Below are 26,632 nucleotides of genomic sequence, written 5' to 3' on the forward strand. Positions count from 1 at the left end.
GCACATGACAAGGCAATGGGTTTGTTGTTTGTTAAGTATATTATAATAAAGAAGAAAATGGACAGAATATAAGTGCAGTGATGATGAGAAACACTGTGCAAGATATTGAAAGGAAACAAATTCCTGGGTCAAGGACTCTTGTACCTTCCTAGCACAGGCAGCTACTACAGAATTTCACTCAAATTTATGACACTGCATCCTTAGAGCCAGTAAACTGTCTGTCCTGACTACTCCTACTGAAAGGCTTTCCAGAACTCACTGCTCAGATTAGAAATTTAATTTACAATCTAGTTGTACTCTTCTCAATTTACACTAACTTTGCTTTCATGTGCTTTATGTATTTCTCCTTGCATAATCAAATGTGTTACAACACATAATGTTAGAAATCAACTTTGTCCTCTCTCAGCCTGGATTGACCCAATCAGATTTCCAAGTCTTCTCTTACCAGATTGCTGCTTTACATCCCTGGTTACCCTTTTAGCACCTGTTTCATCTCAGTGAACTTTCCCTGAATACAGGTGACAAAAATGATTCAGAGCATCCCAGGAGAGATTGTCTTGTTCAATGATGGTTCATTTTTATTTATAATGTATCATCTGCCACATACCAGAAAAACATATGTCTTATTCAAGACTTTGGCTGTTGGTGACTTACAGGTGGCAGTGAAAAAAAAAAAGAGTTCCTACTGCAATTTTTGAGTTATATGAATATATAATTTCAATATTATAAAAAAGTTACCAAATTAATACTTTAATTTGCCTCTCCAGTTAAATTAGGTGAAGTTTGTTTTCTTGAAAGCTATTTTATTTATTGATATTTATTTAGTGTTAAGCAGTGGAGCAGTAACATGAAAGCCTGACATTTAACATTTATTAGGAGGAAAAAATACTCTGAAGTGCTGATCTTAATCTCTTAAGTCTTTTAAAAACTGTCCTAAAGCTTTCAGCTGAGAGGTATCTTTTCCCAGCACTAACTCCAACAATTAAAAATACATTTTCAGAGTCTTATCTCAATTTTGGGATAAAATGCTGCAGCTGCAGAGACTGAGCATAAGCTAATGCTGGATCAGGCCCAGCTCTTACTAGTGTGAGCCACAAAGACAGCTAGTCACTGTGGAAGAGCAGCTGTTCAGCTGCTCTGTTTATCTTATCATTCAAATGCATTTTGGTATTTGCTCCAAAAAATCAACAAACTGATCTCATCTCCCGTTTCCAAATCTGCCTTCAATTTACACTCTGCAATAGCCAAGATCTCAGTGTTTCATAAGCAGCAAAACCTTGAAAAAGTTGTGGTTTATAACTTGTCTTCAGAGAAGATGAAAATTGCTTCTTTTGATGGGATGTACCACTGAAAAGATGCTGCTTTAATTCATTAATGGTATGGAGAGATGACCTAGAAAAACAAAATTCCCTCTTGCCGTTGGAACGAGGAAAGCTAAAATCAAGATGAATTTTGCCTGTAGGCCAGATATTGCTTTTTGAGAGTGGTAAGAGGTGACAAGATCAGGGGGGATGTGGGGGGACAAAAGCAGCCAGTGAGAGATGTGCAACTGTGCAGCCTGAACCCCCCGGGGCAGGGCAGGGTGGGCAGTGGCAGCAGGTGCTGCACTCCCCTCACTGAGGCAGTGAGGACAAACCAGGAAAATCGGGAGAAATACAAGGAGACCGAGAATGGGCTACAGAACCTTTCACTAAGGGACGTGAGCTGAAATGTTGTTCAGATTCAGTAAAATCATTGCCATGAGGTGGCTGCCTACAGGCTTTCAGCTTCCCCTGGGTTACATTCTTGGGTTTTGTAAATGGGATTGTTTTTGCTGCTTGTAGTTTGATTTTTAGCTTTGAAAATAAGCTTTCCACAGGTGAAATGAGTATCAGCCCACTGATCTGGGGTTTTCTATCTTTAGATGTAGGCATCAACTGACACAGAATTATCTCCAAGAAACACATCAGTATTCTCAAAACCAGCTCTTTGTTCTCCTCCAAGATGATTTGAAAATCCAATACCCACATGATGAGTGTTATATAATGCCCCTGTGGCAAGTCTGATTTAACCAAACACACATGTGCTGACTGTCAGGAGAAGCAGCTCTCCTGTCCAGCCCCAATTATTTGTGCATGTTCTTTTGGCAGCAGCTCAGTTATGTGCAGTATCCATTCCTTTCAGAGCAACCAAGGTGAAAAGTTCAGCTCTCTCTAGACAAGGCACTGCTATTTGAGCAGGAAAACATTAGAAACCATGTTGGGCCTTGTTGGATTTGCAAAATATACACACTCTTAAGAAGGGACAGACAGAGCTAAATCCATCAAACATGTCCAAGCCTCAAATCCGTATGCTCAGAGCCTTTCCTCAGGATTCACCTTAACTTTAGTAGTACATTAACTTCTGTCAGTAAAGATACTAAATCTCGTAGCAAGTCCTGCTGGTGGTTCTTGACAGGCTGAGCTGCCAGCTGGTGCCAGAGCTCTGTTCCCAAATTACTCCCTCTCTGGGCCTATAAATATGTCATTATTCCTTGCACTGCTGTCTCCAAGCCCTTGAAGTCCCTGGACCTGTTGGAGCTCAGGGGGAGTCAAAGCCAGCAGAAGTTTATGAGAAATCTGGACTTCCCTGCTGTCAGTGGACACTCTCATGTCAGCTTGGGATAACGAAATGGGGCTGAAAAAACCTTCAAGTAAGTATTGGTTCATCTTAAGGTGGCTCAGCAGAGACAGACCCCTCTCTCTCATCACTTCTGTAGGTTGAGATTTTGGCTTTATAGCTGTGCCTGATCAGCCTGTCTGCCTCTCCTTCCCATGATGGCTTTTGGGGCTCCTTCCTAGGAGTTCAGCTCTCCCAAGGAGGAGCTGAGTTCCAAGATGAACCACAGGCATCCTACATGGTTGGAAGTTGGCTGCAAGTTAAACTGTGCAGTGACAGTCCCTGTGATGTGCAGGTCTGTGAAAAGAGCTTGCTCACATTTTATAAGTCTTATTAAACCCTCCTTGTTAAAGGTACCCATACTCATGAAAAAGTTGGATATTTTTGTTGCTTTTTAACAGAAAAGGAGAAGGAAAGGACAAATTTTTCTATGGATGCTAAAGATAAAACAAGAACAAAAATATTTCCTCTTTTCTTTTTTTCCTAAAAAGAGAAATATTCAGGTTAGATTTTTAGGAAAAATTATCTCTTTCTAGACTAAAAAAAAAAAAAAAGAGAGAGAGAGTGAATGGAATAACACAGCTTAAAAAAGCTGAGTTGTCAGCAATAGAGTTCTTCAGAAACAGAATTCCTAGAGGAGCAGGGCAGATAGTCAAGTGTGTCAAATGTGAGCCTGATGAGCCTTTTCCAACACTAACATCTTGGAGTGCAGAATTAGCATCCTACTTGAATCTGGGGATGTGACAATATCCCAAGCTGCAAACTTTTTATGTTCTAATAAAAAAGCTTCGTTTAATTATTTAGGCCTAATTGGAGTTTAAACATCACCCAGCATGTAATTTTTCTTGATTTTGTATTTCACAGTATGTTGCTCTTTATAGGTCATCTTGGAGCAAGCTGTTATATATGCAAACACCTTGTAAAATGTAACACATTCAATACCTTCTGTAGTGAAATAGTAACTCCTCCCTCTCCTTTCTTTTAATCTTATATATTCCTCCTGGCACAGATGCCCTGAAACCGTGTTGTCCTATCAGCTACACAGAAATGCTATTTTGTTATTCCTGTCTCCACTCCATGCAAGGCAATTCCAGCCCTTTCAACCACATCTCATGCACCAGTTAATCCCTGTTGGGAGTCATTTTTCAAAAGCTGTTTCCCATTTTCATTGTACCTTTGTTCAGCTACAGTTAAAACTCATTGTACATCCTCCCTAAAAGGGATGCAAAAAATACTATTCCTTGAGCAGAACAGCTGAATACTTTTCCAGTGCTGGACAATAGCTTGCAACCACAGTCTTTTCTTAATGTACCAAGAAACAAAGACTAAGATGAGTAGAAAGGGTAAAATGTTTCCACATGACTGAAAGAGGAGATTCCCAGCTAATACCAAAAATGCAGTCTGGACAAACTGTGTGTCCCTCATATATATTAACTTTGTAGAAGCACAATATTTTTTTTTTAATGGAAAAAATCTTATTTCCTTTTAAGTCCTCTAAGAAAACACATTTTTGTCCAATATTTTTTAAACCAAGGGAAAACTGCGACAAACACTATTGTCAAATGGCTCCCACAGAACTTCCAAATGTTGAGAGACATGCCTTTAAAAATTATAGCAGTGAATCGGACCGTTGCTCACATACAGGTGTATCTGCTCCACTACAGGGATGCTGTTCCCAATAGCAAATATTTCATTTCATCTGTCTAGAAACTCTGTAATACCTGGAGGATGTGGCCAGAGCGATGAGCAAGGCTTGAAGAATCCCTCTGATGAAGACAATGGGATTCTTCTTGGTGATGAAGAAGTACATCATTGGCAGAATAAAGAGCCCGTGCACCACCAGGCCACACACCACTGTGATGGCATAGAAACCCAGCTTCTTCCCAATGGCTGAGGGGTCATCCATTTCTAGGATTTTGCCAGCAATTAGGAACACAATTCCAAAGGGAAAATACCTGAGCAAAAAGAAAGTCATTATTAGGAGGCAGCTTCTTCCTATCAAACAATATGAGCTGGGAAATCCCTCCTGGAGCAGAGCTCACAGCAGCCTGTCTGGGTTCTGTTGTTTTGTCAGACTAAGCCCCTCTTTCACACGTGAGGAGTGTGACCAAAGCACAGCTGAGGTTGTGGTGCTGGTCAGGAACCACTTGGAAATGTTTTGGTTCAGAAGGCAGCTCTAACTTCTTAGCTTAAGGCATGTAAGCTACTGGGAAGGAGGGGGATGAATCCTAAGCTCCGTTCATGGTTGTTGGAAGCTGTTAAGTAAATGTTTATGTTACCTTTGGAAGACAGAGGAGAAACACCAACATACATTAGACATGCTCTTGGACTGCCTGGGAGTTTGATTTGGGGCAGATAAATAGGCAGAAGAATAGTTTCTGAACCCTCTCTGGACAGATGTTCTGTGAAAACTTATGTTTCTGTGCACAGCTACATACAAAGCCGTGGGTGCCAAAAGAGCTTGAGATTAAAAGGTAGCTGGAAACAAAGGCTGAGTGCTGGCAGTGGTTCCCCCCCCATGTCAGGTTAGGCCACACTGGGGAACCTTCTGAAGGGTGGGGAAGGTGCTGAGCTGATAGTTTGTGTTGTTGGCAGTCACCTGCTGTTCCTCTGATCTTTGGGACAGGTGGGTTGGCAGGTCTGGCTGGGTCTACAGCAGTGCTGTAAGGGATGGAAGTACCAGCTGGAGCATCCCCTCCTGCTTCTCCCTTGTGTGGGCTGGGTGTACTATAATCCCTCTTGGCATGCCCAAGGATTGGCAGTGCCCTTAGGGCATACAGCACACCCCCACCCAGCCATGCCATATTTCATTGTTTGGGAGTAACATAGAGGGTGCCCCTGTCAAAGTGACAGCACAAGCCAGGCACAGGATGTGTGTGCATCTTCAGATGCTGAGGCCCTGCAAAACTAAGGATCATTCACCCTCATTTATTTCCCTGGAAATAAGTTTGTGAAATTTCTGTACATTCTCTTCTGTTGACATTTTCTTACTCTTTAAAAAAAATGCTGATTTTCTTACAAAAACAGTTACTTACCAAACAGCAACTGCCACAATCTTCATGACAGATTCGTTCAAGCACTGGCAAAAGCTGACCAAAGGAACTCCACTGTTCCCCATTCTCCCCAGCATTATACCTGCAGTCAAAGGCATCAAGGTTCAGTTTCTCAGGTGCCTTCACACAAAGCCCCAGTGCTTTCCCTCTGAAAAACATTTTCTAGGGAAGGATCTGTCTCTGCCTCACCCCTGTGTGCTGTGTACAACCTGACAGCACCCATGGGACACCTGGGAGGCAAAGCCAGGCTTTGAGGTTTGCTCTGGTAATGGAGTTAATGATGAAGTCTCCATCTTATTTTTAGTAGTTGTCTGTCTACATAATTACAACCAACCCTCATAATCAGTCAGGCTTTGCAAATTTAGGGGAGGTAAGGAAATGCAAATTTATGGGAAGAAAAGCCAAGTTGCTATAAAGACTAACCAGTAAAGAAGAAAGCAAGTAAAACTCCTTTATGTGTGCCCAGGGCCCAGAAAGGAAATGAACAGAGCTCTGGGATGTGTCATCTAACCATGTATTCTCCAGACAGTGGTAGTTTCCATTAATGCATATAAATAGATGACATTTTCCTACAGTTAATTATCTGCCATCCCTCCCTGAAAGGATTATAAGTGATGGAGTTAATTGCTCAAGGAAGCACTTCAAAACCAAGCTGCACCCGGCGAGGCAGCCTTTGAAGGAGCTGTGTGGGGACACGGGGCTGGGAGGGGGGTGTTGCTGCCACTTGCTCTGGATGTGCCATGTCCCTGCTTTGAACAGGAGCCTGGGCTCTGGCCCGTGGAGCCCACAGCTGCACTTGGGAGCCACGTCTCACATCCAGGGCAATTCCCTGCTGGGGCAGGGAGGGAGGCTGTCAGCTGGCTTATCCAGGGATTTCACAATAACAGTGCATTCAAGATGTTTGTAAGCCCATTAATATTCATCTAAGCTCTAAAGTTTAGGTCAGAAAACGACACTCTTTCATTAAGCATGTTGCTCCTATTGTAATAGGACATTAAATATAATTCAGCTCTTCTAGTTGGTGGCAGTTTTACAGGAGTCTTATCTTCTCAATCGCTATAATGCCAAAAAAAAAAGAAATGTCTTCTTTTTAATTTTACAGGAATGACTGTGATTTGCTCTTTAAAACACTATCCTACCTAGGCATGTGGGTATGGGGGGACAGAGAAGTTGGAAGGACTGAGGCCTCCTGTCTGCATCACTGATGTCCCAGGGTACTTTTCAGTGCAAACATTTTCCTTGTCATGAATTAATAATATGTGCTCCACCAAGAAAAAAAAGATCAGATGTCTCAGTGCTTGGCTACTGTCATCATCTCTGACAGCAATCCCTGCACACTGTGTGAGGAGAGGTAGTGTAGCTAATCACAGCTGAGTCAGCAGCAGGGCTTTACACTCTGCCTGTCAAATATTGCCCATTTTAATGCATGCCCAGCAAAGAAGTCCAGTCATTCACACACAAGATTTACTCCTGGACTGAGATTACTAAGCAATTCACCTCCTGTTTCAGGAAAAGACAGTTAGCTCAAGTCTAAATTCTTGTCTCTTTATGCTGTCCTTGAACAGCATAAAGGAAGCTGTAATAAGAACTCATACCCAGCCTAGTGCTGTTTTTCTCTGGTATAAAAAACCCTTTGTGCAAATAAGACTCAGCCAAAATGGGCAAAACTGCTGCAAAGCACCAAGGCCTGTATAATTTTTTTGCAATAACTAAAAGCTTTGGAAGGATGCTCTTCTTTCATAGAGATTGAAGCCACATGTCTTCTGTCTTATTGCTTCCATTTTGGGGAGGGGTCCAGAAAGCTGAGGACAGTGATAAATGCTTGGCTGCGTCCTTTGTTCAAGATGACAGACTGAAATAGTCCCAGGGTTTGAGGGTTTGGTGTCTCAGGTTTGTTGGTGGCTGTCACAGTCCCAAGTGACCCAGCAGGACCATGATGTAGGTGACAGAAGTGGTACTATAGTTTTTGAACATCAGCCAGGAAGAAACCAGATCTCAGCTTCCATCTCTGGTGCCCCAGGCCAGCAAGACTGGGGGACATGGTAAAAGTCACACATTCAGTTCTGGGAAGACAATGAATGATCTTCTGTGCTCAGAAGTATAAAATTGCCCTTGATCCTAATAAGTACATGTAATTAATTCATTCATATCCAACACATTCGGACTGGAATAGTGTTTGTGGTGCCATTGCACTTTGGGAATTCACTAAAAAATACTGCAAACTGGGAGACAGCCAGTTTCCAGCAGGGTTGTGTATGGAATACCACCCACGGGGGAAACTGTAAAAACAGAGACAAATCTGCTAATCAGAGGCTTGAATCTTGACCCCTTGTGCTGGTCTGAGCCATAATATAATAAATCCAGGCAAAGATGTTTTATGGAACTACCTCTGCTGACCAGATTAACTTCCAAGAATAAATTTATGTAAGGAAAATCTGATCAGCATTTTCTTATAAAAATCATCAGAACTTTATGATTAACTAGGACATGTTTGTTTAAATTTCTTCTTCCAAATCCACAAACATAATATAACACATATGGCACCAATGAGTTCCTCCAGAAAGTTGAACTGAATAAATAAGCCACACAGAAGCTCTTACAGTCCACTGTGACAAGCTACTAGATGGTATATAACCCTCAACATTGCAGGAGAGCAAAAATAAAATGAAGTTTTAATCAAAAAAAAAAAAAGAAGATCCACAGATTTAAAACTCATAAAATATCCAGCCAGGAGAGGGGAGCCAGGGGTGTCTCAGCCTGATGCCCCCCCTAACCAACAGCAGTGTGGGAAGTTCTTTATTCTTGTAAAACAACACTCTGGGCTTTAGAACTTCTCAGGCTTTGGAAAGAAAGTCTGCTGTAGACTTGTTTAGTGCAGAATTTCTTGAAACTCTGGGATTTTTCTACTGTCCAGAGAGTGGAACAGAATGCTGGCAAAGGGGCCATGGCTCTGACCCGGTGTAGTCCTGCCTCCTGTATTAGTGCTTCTTACAGTCAGCAAAAAATGGTTCATAAATAAAAGCTCAAAATAATGGAGAAAAAAATAAACCAAAAAGAATGGAAGTGTATGCACAGAAAACAGAACTGCATGGATTTTGAAAATTTATCTTGGAAAGGTTGGGGAAACAGCTCTGTAACAGTCTTGCCCTTTTCCCTCACAAAGTTTAGCTAGAAACAGTTAAAAAGCTGAATCAATAAACCAAGCAACCCAACCCCAATGCTTTTCTCTTAAATGGATACTTGGATTATTACAAACCAAACGTATCTCAAACCTACCCATGGTGGCAGAGAATATCACAATGCCCAGCACATTCATGCCGTCACTCGTGCCTGGCTCTGATTTGTAAATCACTTCAGGAGGGGGAGTGATATCCAAGGCAAAGTTCTGGATGTTGGATCCATTCTCGTCCTGGACTCCATATATTATAATGCGACGAGTGGTGCTTTCAGATGAGGCTTTGTTGGATTTAACGATGGGAATACTCCTGGTGCGATACTGAAACAAAACAAAGGCGTTTTTACTCTAATATCCCAGCAGGAATTAATAGTTTAGTGAGATCTCCTAAGTGCTCTGATTCAACAAGGCTGCATGTTAGAGGGACGAGCATGAAAAGAATGACAGCTCCTGTCCCTGTGCTGCTAAAATCTGTAAAAGTTATGCTTTTTTTGGAAAAGCATAACAAAATCATAGTTTCCTCTAATCAGACCCTTGTGCAGCAAACACATTGCCTCCTGACAGAGCTACATTCCTATAAGACAGAATTGGGAATGACTCCCTAGAGTGCCCCCCTCTCTGTCTCCCCAGAGGTAAGGTTCCCATGAAATATTCCCCCCGTGAAATAACTACAGCCATGCCTCTTGCTCACTCAGAACTTTTAGATGAGGTTCTCTGGCCAAATTCCAGTGAGTAATTAGATTATGCACAAACACATTATTTTGTTGCTTTAATTGAACATGGTATCCCGTTCTTCCTTTGTGTGGTGTTACTGGGGGCTCTTAAAGAGGCTCCAGCTCTCCTCAGGCAGAGGTGGAGATGACACAGCTGTGCATGTCGCCTCTCTGGTCACACTAGGGACAGTTTGATGCTTCTTTGTTTTGCCTTGGGACACCATGGCTGCTGAGGCTATGGAAAGGGACCCATTAACTGCTGAAAGTGCTAACAGTGTCTGAAGCAATGTGCCATGTCTGTATCTGGATCGTGTTCACAAAGATACATGTTCCATATGATGATGGCTCATCGTTCATCAGGAAAAGGAATATAACTACTTACCTGCTTGAATGTGGCCTCAACCAGATTGGCTGGAAACATGTTCCTAAAAATGAACAAATAGAAGAATAATTTCTATAGAACTGAAACCAACTTCTGTTTCCTGTGTCTTGGGTGTCCCACAATAGATCAGTTCTTTACCCTCCCAGAGAGCCAGGGTGGAGAGCCCTGCCCCTCTCTTCCCCTCAGAGTGCCATCCAGCTGTGCCTGACTGAGCGAGGCTCAACAGAGGCAGTTCCTCAGAACTGAAGTTTTGGGACTTGCTTCTGAATACCTGCACAGAGACCCAGGAGCTCCAGCTTCAGTTTCTGACTCTGCCATAATCTCCATTTTGTAATCGGGGCAACATAATCGCTATCATTCCCTCCTCCCTCTACTAAGTGGGGCATGGAATATTTCTTTATTCCATAGTTTGTCTTCCCTAGTTACATAATGAGCTGTTCAAGACACAGTCAGTGTTCAGGGATGTATTCCTGAGACCCCTGGGTGCTATAATCTACTTTAGGACTTCTGAGCACTCCTGTGAGTTAATTCATAAAGTGTAGTACCCCTGATACATTTTCATCACTGGAATTGTAAGTTCTGTAAACTTTGCAGTGGTTTGGTCAAGAACAGTTTGCTTTTCAAAAAGAGGATCTCATTCCTTATTGAAAGAGTTGAGATTAGAGCTGCACAGTCTCTGCTACATTTTACTTTAATATGGTTCTGAGGCTTCAGAACAAGAGCCTGAATGAGGCCAACAGCTCATTTCTGCTGAGCTACAGAGGAAGACAATGAGCAAATGCTGTGAGATCTGCAGAGAGACTGATGGACTTTTAATTCCAAAAGGGACTCTTTTTGTCACCTTTTCTGACTGTATCTTAGTCTGTAACATTTCACCCAATAATATCTGGAGCTAGTTTATAACTTCAGTGTGATCCAGATTACTACTTTGCAGAAAGACATTTGATCCTAATTTGAAATGGAGAGCACACCCTCTACAGGCTTCAAAGAGGAATCAAAATATAATTGGGCAAAAAATGTAAAAAGTCATATATTTCCATACAGCATTTGGGAATCAAGATTTGTGTGATGATTCTAATAGGATCATTTTCAGGACTGATTTATATCCAACCCTAAGCTTCTGAGCCTGGGGGCAGAAGACAGTGACAGCCTATGACCTAATTATCTGCTTTCATATATATATGACAGGAGAAACTCCTGAATTCTCCAACAAAATTACTTTTAATTCAAAGTCCTGCTCAAGCCTCAAAACAGGGTAACACTTAAATATATGTGAAAAGCCTATTCTTATTCCAAAGAGAGTTGCTATGTACATATCCAGCTAAATGCAGGCTGGATGGAGACATTTCCCAGAGCTGCTTTCCTCTTTCCATACTAATACTTTGTGTTAATGGAGTCACTGTGCAACCCCGGCTTAGAAAAAACAAATTTTTTTGCTATTTTAAGTGATCATCATATGACATTATGGTCGCACTTAAAAGTATGAGGTAGATGCTGCATCAGTAGCATCAGGCACTGAGAGCAATTGCTACAAAGAGATAATTAATTATCCTTTTTAGGTTAAATTAGAGGGAGAAGAATTTTAATTGAAGAGTAGTAGTACTGTCTAATGATTGAAACAGAAGACTGAAATGAGGTGGTTTTGTTGGCCTGTTGTGTGAGAGTAGATGAGCCACAAAAAGGCATCGTGTGTCATTTTGGTAAGGCCGGTGCTTTGGGTGCACTGGTGTTACACAGACGAGTTACTGACAGGCAAGAGAGGAGGTTGATGAGCAGCATTTTAGTAAATCTTCTTTAACTGTCCTGACCTTTCCTCACCTGAGGCAGGTGAGGCAAGTCAGATTAGCAGCCCCTGGCAGGCAGACCTGGCATTCCTGGGGGATAATATTCACAGCTTCCACCCTGGAAACAACCGCACAAAGCGTGAGGTTGGCTCTGCAAACCCTCCAAAAAGCTGGTGATTCTCTGGTTCAGATGTTGAATCTGCAGCCAAAGCAGGACACAGACAACAATCAGCTGTGCTTCACTTTCCTATCAGGGCAGAACCTTCTGCCTGAGCCCTGGGGGCTTGGCTGACACAGGGGGCTGAGTGAGGAACAGCTGGATGGAGCTGGACCGGGAGGATGGAGGGGATGTTTGTAGGCAGGGGAAGCACTGGAGAGAAAAGATGCATACTGCTTTAGTATGCTGCATAAGGGAATTCTGCTTCCAGACTGTTAAAGGCTTCATTAATATTAGATCATCTTTGTTTTGTGATTTGAGATGATGGGTGGAAAGGTGCTACAGGAGTGCACAGTGTGGTGGTTGTGCCCTGAGCTGCTTGTGAATGTGAAATATTCTGAAAGAACAGATCCACCCTGAGGAGTCCTGCACAACTCTGAACATGCACCTCACGTAGGAGCCCTGGCTTTACACAGAAACATGAATTTAATTGCTGATGATTTCCACTTTCTCCCTCACAGTCCTAATTAGTAGAATTAAGAACAATTAAGACTGCTCAAGAAAGGAAATATCATATGGTTAGTAGCTAGATTAAATGTTAGACAAATTTGTAGAGGATTAAAGCATTTTGTTTCTTTATCATTCTTTATCCTGCAGGAATTACAACTACCCACTTAATACTAGATACTGGAATTCTCCCAATATTTTTTAATATATTATGCACTGTGATCCAGTCTTTGATTCCAGCCTTACCAAAATTACACAATTTATCCAGTGAAAGGCTGACCTGAATGTTTTTGCCAGAGCCTCGGCTTATTTTTTATTTTAAGCTGGTTTACTTGGATTGAGAAAATCTAGTATTAGCCAAAATTAAGTTTTGTTAATTAAAAACATTTAAGAGAGCAATTGGTAGATGAGAACTTTAATGGACTACAATAATGAGAAGAAAGTATCAAACTGTCACCTAGAGCTGGGGGATGATTTGGCCCATTTGGGCCAAGATTGGCAGTTTTGCTGCTACTCTGGATAAGGTAAAGATCTACCCACATGGGTCTGGTACCAGGATCATGAAGTGAGACCGTGTCTGTACTCAGAACAGGCCCTGTGTTTATCACTGACCTGCACTGAATTAAAGACATTGCCAGCACTTATAAAGCAATAATTCAAGCTGAGCTAATCACTGCTGTCATCACCTATAAATGCTGTTGTGTTTATTCAATTAGGAAAGCCAAGCAGATAAAACACTTCTAAAGTTCCAGCATTACTTTCAGATTGCTTACACAGAACACAAAGTAATAGTGCAGGATACTTAGAGTGATCTGGGATTCATTTCTCTACTACAGGCAACATTGTCTCTAACCTCAGTGGCACAGTTCAGCATTCCTAGCAGAAATAATTTCACATAATAGTAGGGAATTAAATCTAGTGCATAACAGTGAGTGAAGATGATTTAAAACATAGATAAATTTAGGTCTGAGACAAGGATATGGTTGTAAAACAGAAACTGAGACATAAGCTTTCTGGTTATATAAAAAATTAACAGCTAAATAGTGCCTGCCCTGAGGAATAACATTTCCCAGAGCATCTTCTGCTTCAGGAGCTCTGCCAGGCAGAGCAGAAGCATTCAACGCAGGCTGAAGGGTGAATGTGCACGAAACTTCAGTATCAGGTCAGTGAACCTTCTCCAGAGCTGAGCTGCTGAGCCCCAGCTGGCACGGGGTGGGTGCCTGCCCTGCATCTGCTGTGGCAGCAGCACACGCGGGCAGTGACCTACTAATCACTGTCTTTGAGCACAGCCTGCCAGTGGGCACAGCCTCCTCCTTCCACCAGCAAATCTTGGAGGCCTTCCCTAGTATGGGATAAGAGGATTCAGATGGAGATGTATCCAGTCAGAAACGTGTATGTGTATGGAATATGGAACTGCTATGGCAATGTGCGTTCTGCAGTTTGGAGCCGTGGATTTTGAGAAAATCCTGAAGACTCGTATCAAGTACAGACAGCACCTGGTCTGAGCAGCAGGTCTGAGGGTGCAGCTTCCCATTAGACACAGGACTACCTAGTACCTCACACTGCCAAAAACAGGAGGTCCTCTTTCCCATGGTCTGCCACAACTAACCTATGAATTAACACAATCGACCATTTTTACTCCTCTAAAGTTCAGCTGCTTTAGGAAGCTGAATGGTGCTAGGAAGTCACTTCTCAGCTCAGGCCGTGCCTTGGTACTGCCCCCAGGATGTGGGAGCCCTCTTGCTCTCTTCACAAGGTGGCTGGCTCTGAGAACTACAGTAGAGATAGAAACACCAGCACTGTTAACCTGTGTTCCTGGGACACTGTTGACTGAATTGTCCACAGAACATTAGCCTGCAGCTACTGGTACTACAGTGGTGTCTGTTTGACATCTCCTGGATAACTTCTGTTAGAAATAACAGACCGAATTCTGGTTGCAGTAATACTACTGAGTATCTGAAACATTCATTGAGTCCTGACTACAACATCTGTTATCTCAGAGCATTCAGCTTTAGCAGATCTTTTCAGTGAGAAATTAGGCCAGTGGCTCTAAGAGCAGCCCCAGGTACAGCAGATGTTGTTTCCTTGCCTCAAAACACCCCTTTCCTCTGGCATACTCTGTGCTCTGCAGAGCAATCTGGTTTTGCTCTCAGACTCTGATGTTATCAGCACCTAATCCCTGGCACACCAGACAGTCTGGCTGCAGTCTCTCACGCTGTGGAATTAAAGCCACCAGACTGGCTCTTTGCTACATACGTGTCCTCATAATATTTATTGGCCTATATTTGCACTGGGCATAAAGCAGCTTTGGACACTGCTCTCAAATTTGAACGAGCGTAGCTGAGCTTGCAGGAACATTGTTTTAAGGTTGAGAATTTGACAGTATCCTAATATCTAAGCTTTTGAGACCTTACCCCATCACTCTGTACAGCAAGGGTACAGGGAGAGTAAAAATGGAGTCTGAAGAGTGACATGACAACTGTAAAGTTTTGAGGTTTTTCCACAAATGAACAGCACTGTGGTTCCTATTTACTATAGGCTGAGGTCCTCCTCAGTGGCAGTATCCTCATCTCAAAAATTCATTTACTTTTGATGTCCTCTACATGATTTCATGATCAACTGTGTAGAACCCTGACTACTGTTACACAGGAGCCCCAAATCCTGTCCTTAGTCATACAGATATACATCTGAAATACCTTCCTGCTGCTGTCAGGGGGCTCTAGCAGGGTTTGCACTCCTGAAAGAGAGGGTAACATTTAATGCAGCAGGACTGAACAAATGACCTGTCACAGGGCCATGGGAGAAAGCATCTTGCACATCAGAAGTCACCTCCAGTGCCTCAACTCATTTCACAGTATCAATCACGCTACCTCCTGCTAAAAGAACTAAAGAAGGCTTTTGCAGAATCAATGAGGCATTTAAATCCTCATTATGGTGATAAAAAGTATTAATAGAATGCAAAAAAATCACTAATCAGGTCTAAGCCATTTTGTCTTGCTCGTCTTTTTTGAAGATCAGAGCAGAACTCAAATTGGGGAATAATTTGCCAAACACATGAAATTTTTATCTGTCCTGAGGGCTGCATGGCATTGTAGTCCAGTAAGAGAGAGTGAACCTCCTTACCCTGCTTCCTCTGGAAGAAAAGGTCCTGACACAGCCCCAGCAGGGCTATGGCTTTCTAAGAAAATCATTCTTTGGACTGGAAGCACAAATACCTCACATCTTCAGGAATGTTGAAAAGGCTGAGTCACATCAAAGGTAACATGACAGGCCCACGCGTTTCCACCATGGTTTCAGCAAGGCAAAGTTATCTCATAAAAAGTGTATGTTTAACACTGGAAGATGTCCAGACCAATTGTCAGGAGGATGGATGATTTATTCCCCTTCAAGGCTGAAGCTTTCCTAATGGAGTTTTAACTCCTGGCCCTGTGCAATCCCCCTCTGGGTCAGACCTCCTGACCAGAGAGCAGAATCTGCTTTGTAGTCCATCTCCCAGTATTGTTTTTATCATGAAATGATCTTTTTTCCACGTTGGTTTCCTTTTGTGCCAAATAGGAACCACACATTTAGAGGCTTCAGAGTCGTTTTGTAAATACTTGAGGTTCAGGCTCTTGTGCAAATTGAACTCTTAAAAAATTAACCAGAAGTGAACACCTGGTCACAGTGCAGAGCAGTGCTGGCACCAGCCTGGTTTGGGGAGACAAGAGAAAACTGGCAATCTGAAATGAGTAAAAAATGGTAATTTGCCATAAGGGACAGATAAATATTTCTGTCATAGCACACAGTGGCTTTTGGCAAAAGACACATTGATGTACAGCATAGTTATTTCAAAAAGTATAGGTCATTTAATGCACTTTTAAATATCTTATTATGTGTACATACAATGCAGTCTTCAGTTGTAAACATTTAAAAATGTGATTTTTTTGTACTGCACAGCCTGGACTTTTTCCAAACTACAGCAGATATTGGTTTTCTCCTGCCCCGTTTTCAAGAAACACAATTTCAATAAAATAGAATATAGCCCCTAGCTTGAAAAAAGGGAAAGGAAGTGATTTTAAAGAGTGCTCAGGATTCCCATGAAAGCATAAATCCTCTACAGTGTTTATATCCTCTTCTTACTCTTAATGGTATAAAAATAAAACCTCTCTTGGTTAAGCCAGATTGAGTTTCTGGGTACCTGCTATTAAATTGGATGCAATCCTGAATATTCAGTGATAAAAGGCTCTGACTTCTCCTTCCAGTGAATTTCAGCAATGTACAAATATATTTGTCGTGGGTTAAGGTGGGATTTGATCCTGACTGAATTCACTGAATTGTTCTATTTGGAGCTTTTGAACTGAATAAGCTTGTGAGGTCATGCTGTTAGACTGGAATAAAAACTAAAGATGTGTGTTAACCTTGCACCTGTTGGTGCCCAGATTTGCAGCCAGCCCTATATAAAACAGCAGGGCTGGGAACCCCAGTTTTCCTGGGATCTCTTTCCTCACGTGAGTGTTTATGGTGTTTGCTTGCTTGTTTTATCTCATGAGCCCAATTTTGCTTCCCTTGGTGACAAATGCAGGTGGCCTGATTTCAGTTGCAGCAGGACTTGCCCTTCTAAATCAAAGGTAACAGATGTTATGGAAGTATTAACTGCTAATGTAAACAGTGTGGCCCTGACTCATAGATCTAGTTTTACAAATGTTTGTCCCCAAATGATAGGCATTTTCTATTCTCCTAGTCAGGTGACTATATGCTACAGAACCAGACAAACCTTTAAATTGAATGCTATTCCTGTTAGTATATCCCTTTTTGTCCTATTCAATAAAACACTCAAAGTTTGAATTACTAAAAAAAAAAAAGGTATCTTGCCTTTCTTAATTTCTTAACTTACAAGTGGCTACTAAAATTTCACTCTTCTATTTTGGGGGACATAGTACAGAGTTAATGTCAATAATTCACCCATGAGAAAGAAGGTAAAGATGTGTGTTGATTCATTGCTATTGCTGTGGAGGTGCCCCAAAAGCCACAGTCCTAGAACAAGACCCCTAACTAGATCCTGAATGAGCTGGGAATATTTCCTCTGGCTTCACAGGTTTCTCTGAACAATCCTCAGTGAGGTAATTTCTTTTCCATATGTTTTTTTTTCTCTAGCTAGGAAAGGAAAATGGCCCTTGCCTACCTCACAGAAGTATTGCACATCAGGAGAATAAATCCATAAAAATTCATAAAGCACCAGGTGCCTAAAGAGAACAAGATGATCCTTAGCCTGAGGACTTATAGCTTTAAATATGGACGAAAATATACTTTCATAGGCCTTGCAGTGCTCGCACCTGGAGCCTTGAATAAAATTAGGGAAGTTTTTGACATCTGGCTCAGCGTAGGAATAAAGTGGCAGCTAAAGAGAAGCATCCTCAGAGCACAGGTACAAGGGTGAACCATCTTCCACAGCCAGCAGAACGTGTGTTTGGCTTAAAGGTGGGTCGAATTAGAGCAAGAATTCAGACATTTAAGGCCAAAGCAGTGGTAAAGATTTTAGGTATCAATACTAATTGAATGTTGAGAACACTTGTGCTGCAGTCAGTGGCCTCTGTGTCCAGGATGAATCAAGAGGGAAATCAGTAGGGGCAGGGGCACATCCGTAGGTCTTGTCCCCAGTCTCCGGGGGTTCCCTTTAGACAGGAAGTTTTTCAAGTGCTGCTGTTCAGAGTGGAAAAAAAATGGTTGACCTGTGGATACAATTTTTGAGGCATGAAATTCAGAATGCTGATGAGATTCTGTATTTCCTGGTTGGTGTGAGGTTTAGAGCCATTTCAGAGTTATGCAGCACAGTGTCACTGTGATCTCCTCCTCAAGTTATATACACTTCAGGGTTTATTGATGGTTTGTGGTTTTTTTAACATAATGGACAAATATACAGGGGAAGCACCATCTGCAAAGTAATGCATAATAGTAATAATGTGGTTCTTGATTAGTGTTACAGGTGCTGAGGATAACCATGAGGGTCTGCCTTAGTTTGCTGTTGTTGTTGTTGTCGTATTTATTGCTGAGTTAGTAGATTCTTTAATTTCTGATTAAAACCATGTCTAAAAGCAAAATCCTCACTCAAAAATTCAAGAAATTCAATTTCTAGCAACATCATTCCTGCCAAAAGTTCCAGACCTGACAATGTCATATATAACATCACAGGAAATAATAATGTATTTCATCATTTCAAAGTGGCTTAAAACCTGAAATCAATGAGGATGAATAAATGTATCCCTGTGCCAAGATCCCTGCTTTTGAAGTAAACCTCACAATTATGTCACATATATCATCTCTCCACTTGTACACTTAGCGTTCTTAATTTGCAGAATAGCAGATGTTTCCTGTGTAAACTTCTGGGCACATGTGCAATTGATAAATCGAGAGGAAATTACTGAATTGAGAAGATAAGCCAATCTGGGCCGAATGAGATGGTCTCCAGCTGTGAATGGAAGTGATTTACCATTGAGCTAAAGGATCAGCTTTTCCAGCTCAAACCAGCAGATACATCACTACATTTAATCCAGACTTCCACAGAGATATTTAGGAGTTTTGCAACTGACTTCAGCAGAGCCAGAATTTCACCCCTAGTGTTTGCCTAGGCTGAAAGCCCATTCCCCACATTTGTGTTGTTATTATTTTTTTATTTAGTAAATGTGGTTATTTCTGTCGTGGAGGAATGAAAACCATCCGTTTGTGCACTGGGGGTGGAAGGATTGCAGCTGTGACAGCTGCTGAGCACGGCAAAAGGAGAGTGAGCTTTATTCTGTCTTTTTAAAAACCTTTGCTGATGACAGGGGCTTGTTGACCTGTCACTGTTGACACCTGCCCAAACCAGGGAAGAATTTAAGGTTTTGCAGGCTAAAAAGCACATGCCTGGTTGGACACTTGAATACCTGAAATGTGTATGCAAGCTGTTATCATTTGCTCGAGTAAATGTTGTAGGAAGTGAAATTATAGATGATGATTGGAAATGTTTAGATCAGGACATGGTGTGTTACCTGCAGTGAGGCTCAGTGGAATAAAGTGTTCCCAGATCTCACCACCACACCCCTGATGTACAGGGAGGAGCCAGACAGATGTGAGAGATGAGATTATAACTCAGATCCTGGGTTCCAGTCACAGATTTGGTTGTTTTACACAAATACAATACTATAGAATTTAATTTAGATTTTAAAAACCCAAATTACTTTCTGTCTGACTCATCTCCATGACAAGCTTACTCTGACTCTCCAAAGGCAACTGGGCTGGTGTGAGAAAGGGAATGGGAACCTGTGGTGAGGGAGACCCTTCCCAGACAGAGCTGTAAGGTCAGTTTGGATGTGACATTGCAACATATGTCCCACTGTGCCTTTACTTGTCCAGGACCAAGGACTTAGCTCAGCACACCAGAAATGGTCTCCAAACACTGCCACTATGAAGACAATCATTAAGGTTACATTTTTCTTAGATTCTCTTTTACTTATGCTACTCTGTCATACTAAGGGATTCAAAGCTCCAGTAACTTGCTCAGGGCCTTCCTCTTGGTGCAGGAATTACAGTCCCGTATGGAGCAGAAACAGAATAATGTGACTTAACATGATGTCACAGACAGACATGTGTGACTTCCACTGCACATTTCCATCATGGCAAAGTCACTGGGGAGACACAGATGCCATGAAGGGGCAACTTCCCATTGCAGATGAAAATGGTGGTTTTTTGGAAAGCTACAAAAGAGGGTGCTCTCAGCTGCTGCTTCATGGTCAAAATCATTTGGCCCATTCACAGTTAGACATTGATAAAATACAGGTGGCCTGGCTAAATGCAACTTGGAGGAGAAAAAAACCCCATTGTTATAAGTGTTTTCTCACAGTTCCTTCTAATTTGAAGTCCTAGTAAATCGAATTAAAGTATTTGTGTGCTGACATGCCATCAGGGCCAGGAATTTGGGCTTTTGAAAGACAAACTGTGCAATATTTTTAATTTCAGTAAGTTGAGCTCCAAAGAGAATTCTTTGTGGTTCAGACACACCCTTGGCCTAGAAGCCCTTGCCCACTGTAGTATGAGATCACTGACTTGAGGAACTACCAAACAAAGGCAAACTTGGTCTTTCTGCACGAGCAAAATAAATCTGAGGCACATACTGTGTTCAGTCAGGAAATTAATCACACTAGCACCTGGAATGTTGGGACAAAGAGGGATATTCTGCCAAAATCCAGCAGTGCCCTCATGCCACTCTAAAAGAACAACCATCCCTTTTGCCAAAGTAAAACAAATAAGAAAAAGCCACAAAGCAAAACAAGCAGGGTCTTTCTAATCATGTCCTTTATCTGGGAGTTGCTACGAGCAGTTGTAAAAGCACTTTTAAGAATTATTTTCTGAAAAATATGGATTTCAGCCCTTATATTTAAGGTTTTGTCTATTATAACCTTCTGGCCTTATTTAAATTAACCATTCTTCTGATGTTAATAATAGATTTGATGGGGAGGTCCACAGGCTACATGGAATTCTGTGGAGTATAAAAGACCTGCTCCAGTGTTGTTAGTTGGTGGCCGTTTATTTAAATTTTACTAGAAACAGCCAGTATAAATATCTGATAACCTGAAAATCATCTTCTGAAATTTACTAAATTTACTGAATTTTCTAAATTTAAGCAAAATGTTCATCCTTAAATTCAGATCTTATTCTCAGGCCATCCTCATGCAGTTATGTACAAAATGTGCTGTTCAGAAAGCGGAAAGAACGAGTGTCGTTACCGGATTAAGTCCAGCAGAGCATCTGCAGAGCTCATGATGGGCTTCCCGCCCTCCTCAGTGCTCTCCTTCTGTGCTGCTCCACCAGGATGGATAATGGACACCATAATTATTCCCACAATCACAGCCACAAACGTTGTCCACAGGTAGTAAGTGACGGTTATGATCCCTAATCGACTGGAAGTCTTGGCATCCAGGGCTGCCAGCCCAGACATCAAGCTGTGGAAAGGGAACACAACACAAATTGTATCTTGTGCATCACATTAGTGCAGCTGAAAGCCTAATTTCCTAATTATTCCAGTCTACCTGCTTCTCTTAGGATTGCCTACACATCAGTGCTTTTAGAAGCTTGCCAGGAACACTGAACTCTATCCTCTGCATCTAAAGGAGCGTTTCCCAGTTGCCATATGTGAATTCCGGGTTACTTGAAGGCAGTTGCAAGCTCAGGCTGCACATGTGGGGATTAAATCCTGTTGGTTGTTCCCTGAAATTCAAGGAACAGTTTTATATGAGCTACGTATGTAACGGCTCAGTTCACAGGAGCAGTGGCAACAGTCAGTCAGGAAAACCTAGGTATGAAACTCTACATATAATTTTATAGAATCATACAATAATTCAGGTTTGAAGGGACGTCCGAGGGAAATCTGATCAACCTCCTCACTCCTTCGTGTGTGAGTGAGGTAGGACCGCAACTTCGAAATTAAAAACACCAAGGAGCAGTTTTGTCACATAGTCCTTTCTTTACCTAAAAGAATACTTTTTTTTTTCTTTCTAAATCAATTCAAAGCACAATTTATTTTTGCTTTACCAGGGGGCTTTAAATTGAGATTTAACTTGGAACAATTCTCTGTGAACTCTCCAAAGCATGCATCTCAGGAAAAGTGCAGGTGAAGTAAAATCCTGCATTTACTATTTGGTGTGCCCCACTGTCCAGTTTTCTCATCAAAACAGACCCATTTATCAGGCCTTTTCTCATAAACATTTACTAAGCTGCACCTCCTTGAATGAGATCTCCTTGACCTCACTCTGCTGAGGGAGGTTGTCTGGAGCCAATGCTAAAGTGCAGCTTAACCTTTATAGTAGATTTAATGAAATCAAATGGGTGGATTTAGTGTTCAGGTTCCTGCTATCCACTAGATTAATTAAGAAAATGTATTGCTTTTCTGCACTGCCAATCTCTCATCCAGCATGGGTTTTGTTAACGCTGTAGGAACAGGGGTGCACTGTAGTTTGGATCATTCAGAAAATGGATCATTGAGAAAGTGAGCATCTCAATAACTCTCACTCTTGTGACCTTGTTGTTTTGCTCTCATTTGTCATTGTATTTGATAAAAATCGTGCATTTCTGTGTGTCTGTAAAGCACTGTGTACAAACACAGGACTATGTACTAAAAATACAGTAGTAGGAACGCTACTTAGTTCCTTGGAATTTCCCCTGATCAGTCCATACAGAAGAGTAAATATTCTAAAACACTTTCTTTTGATAAAAAAGTTGAGTGAAATACATTTATCTCAAAATAATGTATCAGTTCCCTGTTAAAAAGCCTCTGTGTTGTTATTAGATTTCTAGGACTGATCTGTTCTTGCAGGCTGAGGTTTTACAGGCCATTGAGCCAATTCGTTGCTGCCCAGACTAGATACCTATATTGTACTGGATTTTAGCACTGTTCTACCTCCACCCTAACCTTCCCAGGAGAAAAAAAAAAAATAAATTAAAATCAGGTTGATTTTCAACTAGTTGGCTGTTTTTCATGGTAATAATTTTCAGTGTTCTTTATAGATCCATTATTCAGGGCAGTGACGCCGGCGGTACAAAGGCCTCAGTGTTGACCAGCAGATCTGTGACTTGTGGACAGGACACCAAGCAGAGTGATCCCTTGGAGAGGGTACTGCTGAGGGGACAGACAGCTCACTTCCCTTTTTGGTACTGCCCTGAAGCCACTTAATTAAATATGCCCAGTGGTTCATGTGCCTTTAGGGTTGCTACCTCAGCCACAAGATTTGGGAGGATGCTGTGCAGCTAAAATTTAATCACACCTTGGCTCTTAGGTGACAAATCCTGAGGGAGCTAATAATGAGATTGCTCTGTCTTGGGGATATTCATTAACAAGATCATCATCTGTAATGAGATTATCCTGTCACCAGATAAAGTCATGCTCAGTCCATGCTGTGATGAGAAAGTCCTCAAAAGTAATTAACTATGGAGGTGCAGTGGGGTAACTGGTGTGACAGAAGCATGAGAAAAGGGCTGGGGTCAGACAAAGGCCTGGGTTTTCCAAGGCCTGCAATGCTCAGGTTTAGGAAGGGACCACTGGAACCAGTTCTCCAAAGGCTGGGCAGTAACACTGGTCGGGTCATTTCAGGCAACTGCTCAGAATCATTTCAGAAAGAAATGCCTGTAACCAGAATGAGACAATAATCACTCCTTAACTCTTCTTCATTTGACTTCATATATTTGATATTCGAAGGAACAGGGCAACAGACATAAAGATTAGGAAGCATATTGATTATCACAGTTATTGTATGAGGCAAGTGATACACAATTACATCCCAGGAATTTCTCACTGTTGATCCTGAGCTCTAACATTCACACAATGGAGCCAAAGAATGACAAGAAAAATTACTTTTCTTTTTTCCTAGGGAATAGGGAAGTCAGGAGGAATAAGCTTCCAGATGGTTTAAATCAAGATCACTGTATCCTGTTCAGGTTTTCCCTTTAATTTTCATCAAACACTCTTGGCTACATAAAAGCTTCCCAAAAATTTCCCAAGCTTCTTCTAAGACAGAAAAAAGATATTCCTATGGATTCCACTACTAGACTCTCATGAAACACACTGGAATGAAAACCAGCCTACCTTTAATTCTTGTCAAGCCTCAGAATTTGGTTAGGCTTGAAATAACAGGACAGATATTTGATTCATAGAGTAAAATCATTTGACCTACTATGTAGCTAAGTAGCTTCCACACATATGATTCATGTGTAGCTTCCATAACATGTTTTAATGATTGCCAAATGGACAAAACAGGATTAGGACAATAAAAACCAATCTGCAGCTTTTCTGAATAATTACAGTATATCTCACTCATTTAATTAGTCTAGCAAAAAAAAAAAAGTCCCCAAAATTGGAATTTCATGTTCAGAGACCATTTCTTAGCTTATATAGAAAAGAAACTGTCAAGTCTAAAGGAAAGGGGAAGACCTGATCAATTCCAGGACTAATTAAAAATGTAATTTAGTTACTACATTATTTAAAACATTGGTAATTTTTGACATAAAGAGGAATGGAATTCTTTCCAATATCTTGGAAATCTAATTAGTCCCAGGCAAACAAGTAGCTAAACCCTGTTGAGCACCTCTAGGCTTGTTCTGGCTGTCACAGTTAAACATCAGAGTACCAATGAGGTACTTTATTTACAAATAAAATTAGAACTGTCTATCTTCTCTGCAATTCTCTAGCTTTTTCTCTTACTCTCTGCTAAAAGCACAGGTTTTGGCCTGTCTCAAGATCAAAACCTATATCCCCAAAAAGAGAAAATACAAGAAGCTGCTGTTAAGACCCCCTTCTGCATGTTTATTTTGTCTTCCTCTCCACCAGAAGCCATCTGGATGTTGCTTTGAAATAGATGGATTATGGATAAAGTTATCAGAAGGGATTAGTGTGATTAGAAAGACATTAATCCTGTCAAGAAGTAATGGTCAAGTATTAACCACCAACAGTTGTTCCTAGAATGATGTTTGTTTTCATTCATCCCGTCCCCTCCCTCCCATTCTCATTTGGTAATTGCATCCGTGGAAAAGACCTTCCTAAGCAAGTTCTCCCAGTGAGGCTGGGAAGTGCCTCCAACAGCCACATTAGAGATGATTATATGACAGTTGAGCATCATGAAAGTGAAGTGCTGCTTCCCTAATGCTGTTGATCAGGCAGGCAGGCTGGGGCTCACCTTTCTGTCAAGGTCAGTGCCTGCAAGTCTCAATATGATAATAATGTGCATTTCCACAGCACAAGCCATTTAATCATCTTAAAATGCTTGACTAATGCAACCTCCTCTCACGCAGGAAGGCAGTATCTCCATTTTACAGATAAGGAAGCAGAGAAATTAAGGCATTTTCTTTAAGGACAAACCATTTACAGTGAAGAAAAATATGCCTGAGGTGATCTCTGTATTGCAGTGGACTATCTCACTTTTCCTTATCTGTGCTATCTGCTTTCAAAATGGGCTGCTTCACTTCCATGGAGCCACCATTTATGGAGTTACAGTTTGCAACAGAGAAAATAACACTCTCTACAGTAATAAAGAGATAAGAAACTTTCTCTGGCTCTTTCTGTAGCTTCATGCTTGATTTTCCTCTTAGTCTCTAGTGTAACTAAAATTATTTCACCAGTGAGAAAGAGGGATCTGAATGACTTTTTCTTACCACAATATCCTTTTGCTTTCTTCTAACATGCAAAACACCTGCAGAGCAAGCCCCCCTGCCGTGGCTGCAGTAGAGAAGTGATGGTGGTGGTGGTGGCAAGACCAGACCCATCCCTGTCTCTGCTTCACCCTATGACATGGTCTGCCCTGACTTACAGGGATATGTTACAGCTCTGGTTTTCATGCTCACACCCTGAACTAAGCTGGATTGGGTGTGTGAGATACACATGGGGCATCCCATTTAGAGAGATGAACCCCCTTCCCAAGTATATTTGTGTGCAGTCCAGACAGGCAATAAAATGACACCTGGGGCTCTCTGTGGATTTTACTCAGACTCCAATACTTTAGCAGACTCCTGATGTACCAACAGGCTGCTGCTGATCTGAACACAGCTAAGGAACTGTCATGGTCCCTTGTAGTCAGTGGAGTGATCACCAATGTCATGTATTATTAAAAGTTTCATAGTATTACAGCATTGTTTTCAAAGGAGTTGAGAGGTCTAGAATCCTCCTGAAGATCCAAGGGGCTGCTAAGGCTCATCTCCTTTGCAAATCAAGTAATAGCAAACAGCTTTTTTAAAGTTTAGTTATCTTGATATGAATGAAATGGTGTCTAAGATCTAAAAATCCCTAAATACAAAATCATACAGGACTGTTGCAGCTGTTTCTGTGTGCTTAGATTATCAGTCATAAACAGCACTGGAAATGTGAATTAACTTTTAAGGCCTCAGTATAAAGCTATTTTACTGAGCACAGTGGAAGCTCAAAGGTGTCAGGTGTGATGGAAAATCTGGATCTTGATCTTCAAGCAACAAAAATATATTAAGATCTCACTGTCTGCAATACACTTCTTGCAGTGACTGTGTTTAAGGAAAGAAACCAAACTACATTTCTAATACATCATAAAATGCAACATTTTGAGATTTGTTTTTTAAATTGCTGTATAAAATAACAAGAGTTTTATTTTTCACCCAAAACATTGAGATATTTTCCTTCTCATCTAACACTTGTAACTATTAATGACAAACTGACATATATAGGAAAAATCCTGCCAGGATTTTTCAGGTACAATAG

General features: G+C 41.4%; 1 protein-coding gene across 1 annotated transcript in view; it reads right to left on the reverse strand.

The window, feature by feature from the left end:
- The window catches only part of SLC1A7 (solute carrier family 1 member 7), a 48,729-nt gene that overhangs the window by 12,257 nt on the left and 9,840 nt on the right, over positions 1–26,632 (reverse strand). The window contains exons 3-7 of the mRNA XM_027748703.2: positions 21,147–21,362; positions 9,961–10,003; positions 8,967–9,186; positions 5,673–5,772; positions 4,359–4,592 (exon numbers count right to left, since the gene is read on the reverse strand). Coding sequence (XP_027604504.1) covers positions 4,359–4,592; positions 5,673–5,772; positions 8,967–9,186; positions 9,961–10,003; positions 21,147–21,362 — 813 coding nt within the window. The remainder of the gene's footprint in view (positions 1–4,358; positions 4,593–5,672; positions 5,773–8,966; positions 9,187–9,960; positions 10,004–21,146; positions 21,363–26,632) is intronic.

This window comes from Pipra filicauda, unplaced genomic scaffold, assembly GCF_003945595.2.
Source record: "Pipra filicauda isolate LSUMZ 115617 unplaced genomic scaffold, ASM394559v2 scaffold19_size4547281_pilon, whole genome shotgun sequence".
Lineage (NCBI taxonomy): Eukaryota > Metazoa > Chordata > Aves > Passeriformes > Pipridae > Pipra > Pipra filicauda.